The sequence below is a fragment of the Puccinia triticina genome, chromosome 4A, assembly GCF_026914185.1.
Source record: "Puccinia triticina chromosome 4A, complete sequence".
NCBI lineage: Eukaryota > Fungi > Basidiomycota > Pucciniomycetes > Pucciniales > Pucciniaceae > Puccinia > Puccinia triticina.
In genome coordinates, this window is record NC_070561.1 from 6,505,241 (window position 1) to 6,514,686 (window position 9,446).

At 47.2% G+C, this 9,446-nt stretch overlaps 1 protein-coding gene across 1 annotated transcript; it reads right to left on the reverse strand.

Annotated features, from left to right (window-relative positions):
* Positions 1-7,374: 7,374 nt before the first annotated feature.
* PtA15_4A711 (uncharacterized protein) lies at positions 7,375-8,429 on the reverse strand (the record flags this gene model as incomplete). The annotated part of the gene is made up of 3 exons (XM_053168623.1): positions 7,375-8,061; positions 8,135-8,305; positions 8,391-8,429. 3 exons carry the CDS (start codon positions 8,427-8,429, stop codon positions 7,375-7,377), a joined length of 897 nt encoding a protein of 298 aa, XP_053019813.1.
* Between the last annotated feature and the right edge of the window lie 1,017 nt (positions 8,430-9,446).

Consider the following 9,446-nt stretch of genomic DNA (forward strand, 5'->3'; position numbering starts at 1 on the left):
AAAATGCTCCTGAGTATTCATTACTAACTAATTTAAGAGCTATTTACCTCAACAATCTCCTCATACTTCTTACCTTTTCCCTTGCCTTTTTGTATCTCTTTTCTCCTCTGTTCCATCTTCCATGTACGCAACATGCCAGTTCGTATCTTACCGTTTTTTGCGTAGAAAGAAACTGCCATTCCTTGAGTGAGAGAGGAGTCACTGAGGCGGTGACGCCTCACCGAAACATAATCCCGACCGAAGTTGAATGATTGCTTGACGTCCACCGTAGTTGCTGTTTCATACACAAGTTGTCAGATGGTTGTTTCAAAAATATAAGATAGAGAAAAAACATACCTGGACAACTGAGGACATCCATTGCCATCTGGAGCAGGCCTCCATAATTATTTCCCGCACGCCCTTGGGCAATCCACCACTTTAGAGGGTTCACCGGCTGCCCTTCATCATCCAAATTTAACCCTCAGGCAAGCCACATAGTGAGTGGATCGCTCAATGCAGTGCCTGTGCGTGCTTCAGAAGCACCACTCAGCCGGGCAAGAACACCTGTCTGAGGCTGGCGTGCAGATATTAGCAAGATATTAGCAGGCTAGAATAACAATAAGATTGAAATGAAAAAAGAAAGTTGCTTCAGTTTCACTCACCTTTGGGCAGGGATTGGGTCTAGTCGGAGGTGGCTGAGTTAGAGGTTTGTACTGACTTTCCCACATATCTCTGGCAAGTCGCACGGCCTCAGAAATCCACTTGGGTTCCCACTTCGCCAGTTTGAAATATTCATCTTTAAAAGATGGGTGCAGAACTTGGGAATTACAAAGTAAGTTGTGTTTATCAGTTTTTATGTCAAAGGTTAATTTATAATGAAACTTATTCATAGCAACCCGGTACAGCGGCGAGCAATCCGTAAGGGAATAGTATTTGTTGTCAGACAAAGGGCTGCACGGCAAGCATTCCTCAAGGCCACGGGGTATAAATCACGCTGATCAGAAATGATGCTTGATAAGTGACTGGTGATTTGGTCGATGAAGACAACCACTTGTGATATTTGCGCCCTGCTGCGAGTTGAGACCATAAGCAACAATGGGAAGTTACTTATGTTACGTTATCCAGCGGGATTTTCGTAATGTAACTTCCCACTGTTACCAGATAACGTGTTATTGTTATCTGGTGAAACATTCCTGTGCTTGTTTGGATAACGTAACGGAGGGGACTTTCCGCCTTGATGCTGCAAAAAATTACGCCAATAACGCGCTAACCGCGTTATCTGGCATAAAAGCACTGTAAAATTGGCAAAAAACCCGCTTTATCTGCACGTTATCCTTCTCAGATTGCAGGGGATAACGTAACGGGTCTAATAAAACAGAAAAAAAGACAAAAAATAACGTAACTAAAACAAAGCTGCCATTAGCACAACAATAACGGCACCAATTCAGTTACGTTATCCGTTACTTTTTGTTACGGATAATGTAACTTCCCATTGTTGCCATAAGGGTTATTTCATAGAAGGGTTCTAGTATGTTGAAGAGGTCGCGTGCCAAGTTGAGATCAATTTGGTTGATGTGATAAGCTTGATCAGTGCCGTGTTGCTTATCCCTCTGCCACTCAAGACTGCATACCAAAATGTTAGTATGTTTGGATTGAGTGGGAAAATAACTACTCACATCGCCGCCGAGCATCGCTGGATACTGGAGAGTTGCACCAGAGTAGAGTTCCACCTGGTCCTGACGTCCCGCTCAACATTGTGTGGCGTCGAACATTCCTTCTCTTGACAGATCTCCACTAAGAGCGCCTTGGAGTTTGGCGACTTGTTCAGCTTCCGCGAAATTGCTCGGAACTAGCAATACATATCAGTAATTTTCTGGAATTTTGAAAACAGGAAATAACAGAATACCTTTGCCAAGCTCTCCTTGCATGATTGGGAAGTGTATACATCATCATTGTCTTCGTCGCTCAAATCATTGATGTCGCCAGTTTCCAGTTCGAGTTCTTGATCATTGATGGGATTTGTAATACACCCAGAGTTGATTGGATCATTGGATAAGTCTTTATGGGAGTCTTCATCGTTCAAATGGGTACCTTCGTTGTACCTGTGTATGGTTAGCAAATAATCAGCAGAGTTCACCTGCAAAAAGAGAAGAACATACATACAACTCAATCTGGTGTTCTGTGTCCTCTTCATCATCTTGGTTGGATTCATCCAAGTCCATGCTCTTGTCAAAGCTGTCCTGCCCACTGTTTTTCTTCTTGTGGCTTCCAAAAGGGTGCAAAATGACTTGAAAAATCAAATTCAAGATATGCGCGAAACATCAAACCCGTTTGGTCTCGCTGTGGAATCGAGCCCACTTGAACTTCTTGATTTCATTTACCATTGTTTGATTATTTGTGGCGTTATCGGTGACTATACCACAGATCTGCAAGAAAAAAAGCAATTGATCCAAGTAATAGATGAAGATAGTAACTCTGACATGCTTACCTTGTTTTTTAAACCAAATTTTTCAACAATTATCCGGACGGTGTCGGCCAAATAGGCACCTGTGTGTCTGTCTTTTAACCTAACAAAGTCAAGAGGCATTGACTCCAATTCAAAGTCCCCATTTTCTCGTTGAACCAAGCAATATATTACCGTTCCTAGGATATCAAACCCATTAGGGGACTGCCAGGCATCAAGGCCTAAGTACATGGCGCCTTGATGACTCTAGCAACAAGTAAAAATTAGTAAAAATCAGCAACATAAATAAGAAAAAAAGAACAAACTTTGAATGATTCTATGAGAGACTCCTGTACCGACGTATAAAGCCTGAATATGCCATGGGACACCGTCTTTTGTGTAGGCAAATTTTTCAGGACAATTGGATGCAGAATGTTTCAATGTGCGCCCTCGCCAAGATCTATGAAAGGGCGAGCAGTTTCAGCGCACCAGATTGCACAGAGCTGGGGGACCTATTCAATAGAACATTCAGTCCTTATTGAGTGAGATGAAAAAGAAGCGATTGGATTGACTTACCTTCCGCAGATCTATATCACCGGTTCCAGATACACCAAGTGCGGCAAGTTTGACAGTATCATTCACTGCTTGTTGCTTCTTGAGGCAACCAGCAACATGCTTTGAGAGTTTAGTCGGAGACGTATTGTATGTAGGGCGGTGGATTTTTGAGCCACAGCTGCAGTTTACGACATGAGAAGTGATGAGTGGAAGTAATTGGAAAGAATTCCAGAAAAGAAACTACCCACCTCTTACACAAGAATGCAATCATCCTGCGCCCGTGTTTGTCGAGTTGGTCAGAAAGCATGGGCGGGTTGTAGTACACATAAGCTGAACTGTTGGAATTGCTGTGCAATTTACGTGCCTGATCTGGAAAATGAAAAAATTTGTCAGTTTTTCACTTGTTTAGCAATAAAGATTAAAGGTGGAGCTTGCGAGGTACTAACTGAGCTCTTGATCATCAGAAATTTGATGAGTTGTTGACGCTTGAGTATTTGCGGGAGTCGTGCTATCACGGTATGTCTGTAAGCCCCCTCCTTGGGGTCTCACAAAGCTGTCACAATTATCATTGTTAGATTACATAATCCACCAGTACTTAGTCTCAGTCTTTTCCTTCCCTAGCTCAGCAGAGATCCCTGTAGACTGACACATCTCTCTGAGCTAGGTAAGCCATTCACCCCTTTCACTTTATCCACTCTTTCTCTCTTCTCACCAGTTGTATAGACAGAGATCCCTGTAGACTGACACATCTCTCTGAGCTAGCTCCCGCTCATTCTGAAATACAGTCCCTGGTCATAGAAACTTTGCCCTTGTGCCCCTTTCGAGCCACTTCAACAGTGAAGGAGATTCCACTCCTTACAATGTCAGTCGCTGTTCTTGGTCTGAATGTTCAGTGAGATTGGACACAGTCGGTTTCTTTCTTCTAGCGACTCTTTTAGAATTAGGAGAGCTACTGGGGTTGTATGTTTGTGGAGATGATTTGCGGCGCTTCTTGCTTTTGGGCGCCATGACCGTATTGGATTTGTGCTGAGGAGGGTACTGAGTATATTGGTTGGTGGGGCCAGGACCCGGTCCCAAGTGTGGTTTCACAGGATATGTACATATATGTTACAGGAAAAATGCATATACTTGGTCGTTGCGCGACAACTACGGGTCCCCAATTGGTTCCCCTGCCCAGTGGCAGAAACGGGCAGGTACCCGGGTGGGTACCCGCCGCTTTTTTTTTGGCAAAACCAGATACCCGCACCCGCACCCGGCACCCGCTGGCGGTTACTAGGACACGTCAGCAGGTACCCGCCAACGGGTGCCTAGTACCCGCCAACAGGTACCAGGGCCCATCCCTAGATTTTATCTTGAGCGGAGTTTCCAGAAGTACTTATCGGAGAACCCTCAATACACTCGGGAATCTTGCGGGAGGAATGGTGCTGTGGTCATTATGTGACGGAGCATCACTTCCTTCTACCACAGTGTTTGTTTGATCTTGTTGTCTATTATTTCTTGTGCTTTTTTCATCTCACTAAAACTATGATTATTTCTTTAGCTTTATTTTTGTTCTAGTGTTGTTTTGCTTGTGTCAAATGTATTATTGATTTTGTGTTCAGTTCACCCGCATAGATAGTGTCTTTATTCTGTTGGTTGTGTTTCTCACATCTCTTTCTTGTTGTTTGTGTGGCTCATTTTTTATTATTTTCACATGTTTTCTTAGTTTTACCAACTACTACATACTACTGGCTGAAAATAAATAAGATTTACAACAAGGAGTGCTTGACCGGACATCACAGTAAGTTGGCCAATTGCCTTCTCATTTAGCAAACATGTCAACACTGAGCCACAGTATACTTGGCACGTGTCCCTGCTTGCCGGAAGTGAAGTGCGAACTCCCGTTTAGGAGTCTCTGTGGAGACCCAGCGGGGCTACCCCGTTGGTGCCCTTGCGACAAGGCGTGGTTGACTCGTGAACCACTCCAATTGCCTCCAGCTCAGAAATACCTGACAATCTTCGCGCCATTCACCAAGAAGCCAACCCAGCATCAGGTTGCAAGTGGGCCAGGCTGTTGAAACTCGTGCGCTCGTGCGCTCTCTGCGGCGCAACTCACACCGTGAATCATTGAATCAACCGGTATCATCAAACCTAACCTAAACTGTCCGATACTTCTGGCTCTCACGTCTCCACACGGTCGTCTCTGATCATCGATCCTTAACTCAAATCTTCTTCTCAACAATATCCCCACACGTTCTTCTCTCCCTTCTCGATCGATCATCCGCACCAATTCATTGACTAAGATCAGGCAGTCTTTGTACCTCAACTACATTGTCGAATCACTTCTCCGAACTCAAGCTCCGGCGAAGCCTTAACTTGGACAGCCTTTCTGGCTTCCAACTTGGTGAGAAATGCACCTCCGCATTTCTGATCTCTCGTCAACATGGCTCCTCCGATCTTCAACGCTAACTCCATCTTCCTTTTTCAGTTTCCTGTCATAGATCTAGTCCTCAATTTTCCATTCTTACATTGTCAGATTTGTTCCTACAATTAGAGGGTTTGTTTCATTTCATTTCTATTTTCTCAATCCTCTCGACGACTAATCTTCTTATCAATCCCACACAGCCTATCACACTCTTCTATCGTCCACTATTCTTGTTGTCCTCTTTTGATCATCTACAATAGCCACAGGGTTTGTTTATTTCATTTCTCTTTCAGTATCATTGTCACATTGCTTGTTCTTACATTTTTTGTTCCCAGTTCTGGTTCTTGGTTGTTTGAAATTTAAGTCAGGTTCTTTACGGGCCCAGGCCCGGCCTGCGCTGAAAGGCGGGCTGGGCTGGGCCGGGCCAAAATGAGCCAAAGCTCTGCCCAGCCCATGGCCCAGGAAGCAGTCTTTGGGCTGGGCTTGGGCTGGGCTCGGGCCGGCCCATGGGCTCTAAGTCAGTCTTGGGGCCGGGCCTGGGTTGGCCCATGGGCTCTGAGTAATGTAGTTACCAGTCGGGTTGGCAGGTCACCCAGCTCATGGGCATCTAAGTTTTAGATGCCCGGAGGCACTTATTTCTCTCTCTTGAGGTCACTAATATTCAAGAAACCACAATTAAATCTTGTATGATATTTTAGATAGTACTCAGGAGCAGCACCGGGTGTTTAAGTTTAATGTATATAAAACATGACAGCAACGGTGGGCCAGCTACGCTAACCGTAGCGTTAGCGTGGCGTAGCGTAGCGGAATTCCGCTAAATTTTAGCGTAGCGTTAGCGGAATTGCGCCTTCTCTGCGCTAACACTACGCGCAAAGGGTGCGCAGCTAATTTAGCTGTTAGCGTAGCGTTAGCGCAGATGCGCACTATTGCGCTAACGCTACACACGCAGGGCGCAAAAGAGCGCGCGCTACGGTGCGCCACAGTGCTTTTAGCTGAAAAAAAGGCCTTTTTTTCCGCTAAAACCGCTGTAGCGCAGTGTAGCATAGCGTAGTGACTGTAGCGGCGCGCTAACACTAACAAACAATTGGCGCGCTGTTAGCGCCGCTGAAACGTAGCGCAGCGTAGCGGCGCTAACAGCGCGCTAACGCTACTCAAAATGGGCGGGCGCTTTTTGCCGCTACGCTAACGCTAAGTGGCCCTGTAGCGTAGTGTAGCGTAGTGGCCCACCCTTGATGACAGAGAAATGAAATCAGGAATCATCAGGATTTGGATTGTTTGATGAATGATTGACGGGCTCCCCTCCAGCGCGGCCCGCGCGCACAGTGCTTTTTGGGCTGTATGGCATAATAGATCTGCTGTATATATGGGGTAAAAAGGAGGCGGGCCGCCCCGGGCCGGCTGGGGTGTCCAGGCCCGGCCCGGGAAAAGCATGGGCTTCTGCGAGCCGGGCTGATGATGTTTTTTTTTTTTTTGAATTGGAATGTCCAGGCCCGGCCCGAGCCCACCTGCAACCTGAACCCAGCAGTGATCGGGCTGCAGACACAGACCGCCGATAACACGTCTGCCTTGGCAGGCGGTCGGAAAGGACAGAAAAATGACGACCAATTTGATTCCGGTCGCCGAGCAGAGCAGTATTCACAAAGAAACTTCAAAATGTATGGGAGAAGCTGATGCACATTGCTAGTTGTTGTCTGAGTTGAATGAGTGGATGAGAGCAAGTTGGGTAACATGATTAGGGGTCAGGCGAGATAGTCTCTCTGGCAGGAATACATAACTCAAAATCGGAGCCGCAAATAAAAGTATTTGGCAATAAAAAAGCAAGGGATACGAATGGTGCATGTAGGGAAGAAAAGAACGGGATTATTTGATTGGTGGGTCCAAGAGCTATCCTGGACTTTGTGAATTCGTGTCGAGAGGATGATCCTGCCCAATTCCGAAAGACTGCTGATGCTGCTGGAGTTTTTCGATCGCGTATTTACTTTGGATAGCTTGGTTAATAGTATCCCGGGTTAGGATGGTTGCCATATTGTTCCCACCTATTGGCTTCAGCGTATTGGCGGGTATCTGGACCAAAAACGTCAAGTGCGTTCACAAGATCTTGATCTACATGGATGGGGTCGGATTGTACAACCTTGTAGTTGTTCCACGAATTTTGGTAACCTTGGTCATTCGCGTAATATTGGGGATGTGTAACCTGATAACCGCCGCTCGAGGAACTGTCCCAGTTGTTGCTTGGGTTGTAGCGATAGGGTGGGATATTATAGCTTAGAATGGGTTGATGGTGGCCATAAGGTGGGGTATAGCCAGGAGTGTAATGAGTGCTTTGATCGTATGTACGAGGTGGGGAATTATAGGCTGGAGCGTTATGAGTGCCTGCACCGTAGCCGGCGTATCCACCGGCACTGGGGTATCCATCATGCGCAGCTTGGCCACCGTCGTAAGAGCTTCCACCTTGCGCAACTTCTCCGCCGCGATTCGTGTTTAGATTCAGACGGTCTCGCAGCGCTTGGACCAAGTCTGGGTCCTCTGCAGAATAATCGTGTCCTCCTTCGTGTGCGGGGGAGCCATGACTCGGAGTAGGTGAAGAAGCTGCTGAGGATTCGACCTCTTCTCGAGTTTCTGTTACTTCTTCTTCAACTTGCTTGTCTTTGTTTTTCGGTTTCCTGCCCAAGCCGACCATCTAATACCAAGGTCGCCAACGAGTGTCAGTGGTCGACGTTCTAGCGTGGCCTAGACATAAAAGAAGAACTCACATTCTTCATCCGCGACCATGCGGTCTTCTTCTTCGGTAAGTTTGCTGGGTCAAAAGGTCTGCTGTACGCCAATGCAATCGCGTCGTTTAACTTTTTGGGGAACCGTTCGAATGTCGAGACCGGTTCGCTGTACATCGGGGCCGCAGCCGATTGATGAACTACCTGCCCGAGCTTACGAAGGAAACATAATGATCAGCTTAAGTTTCGGGACAAAACGATTGGTGCGGTTTATATATGAAGGTGAAGAAGGTCTAACCAGGAGGACTATAACGACAGCGAGGCGCATGGACAACATTTCTCACGAAGCGAATGATGGAAACAGAGGGAATTGGTGAGTGGCCAAGTGCGATTGTTGATGGGAGATGAGGTTGACTGGGCCAGCACTCCTTCCCCTTTTGTAATGGGCATCGAATCATAAGCGAGGCTCAAGGCAAGAAGACTGTCGAACGACTCAGGAATCCTAGGGCGTGTCGGGTTTTGCAGCGTCAGGGCGGCCCATGAGGCATCGATACTGGTTCGTATTCGGCCGAGGATTTGTACAGACAGTGAGCTTGTGAGTTCGACTTCCATTTGATAACGAAACGCACCCGTGGTGGTTCCTAATCCAGATGAAGGAAGCCGGGTGCAGCCAGCTTGCCGTGGCCGATGGACCAAACGGGCAGCGACAGGCCTTGGGGCGCGTCGCAGATGGCATAGCCTTCTTCCCCTGTCCCGCGGGTCTTTGATACTGGCTCTTATCCGGCTGATGGTTGATCCATACAATCGGTCTTCAGCTTCCAAATATACGGGGTTTCAAAGACCACCTCCAGGAAGTCTTCTAGGTCGGACTTTGCAGTAAAAATCCGCCGGAAAAAAAAAAAACTCCTGGACCCTGGAGTTTGAGACCCCCCAAATGGTCAAGAGCAGGTAATTGGACCCAGGAATCACTCCCAGGAAATGGGAGTGGTTGCGGCCGGGGTCCCGAAGTGCTAGGGGTGTAAATGGGTCGGGTCGACCCGCAAAGACCCGTGACCCGATGGGTTCTGGGTCGGGTTTGGGCAGCCTTTTGGCCTCCCTTTGAGAAACCGACCCGACCCGTTGAGACCCGATTAGAAAACCGGGTCGGGTTTGGGCAGGGCTTTTTCCATTCGGGTCGGCCCATGAACCCGACTAAGACCCAATTAGGAAAGCTATGTACCTGAGGCTGTTGCTCCAGGTTGCTCCACAATCCAGAGTCCACGCTTCCGAAGTGTGACGTGCGCTTCAAGAAATACATCACAGCCATCCACGCTGTATCAACCACTGCCAAGCTTGATCTGTACCTTCAAGAACC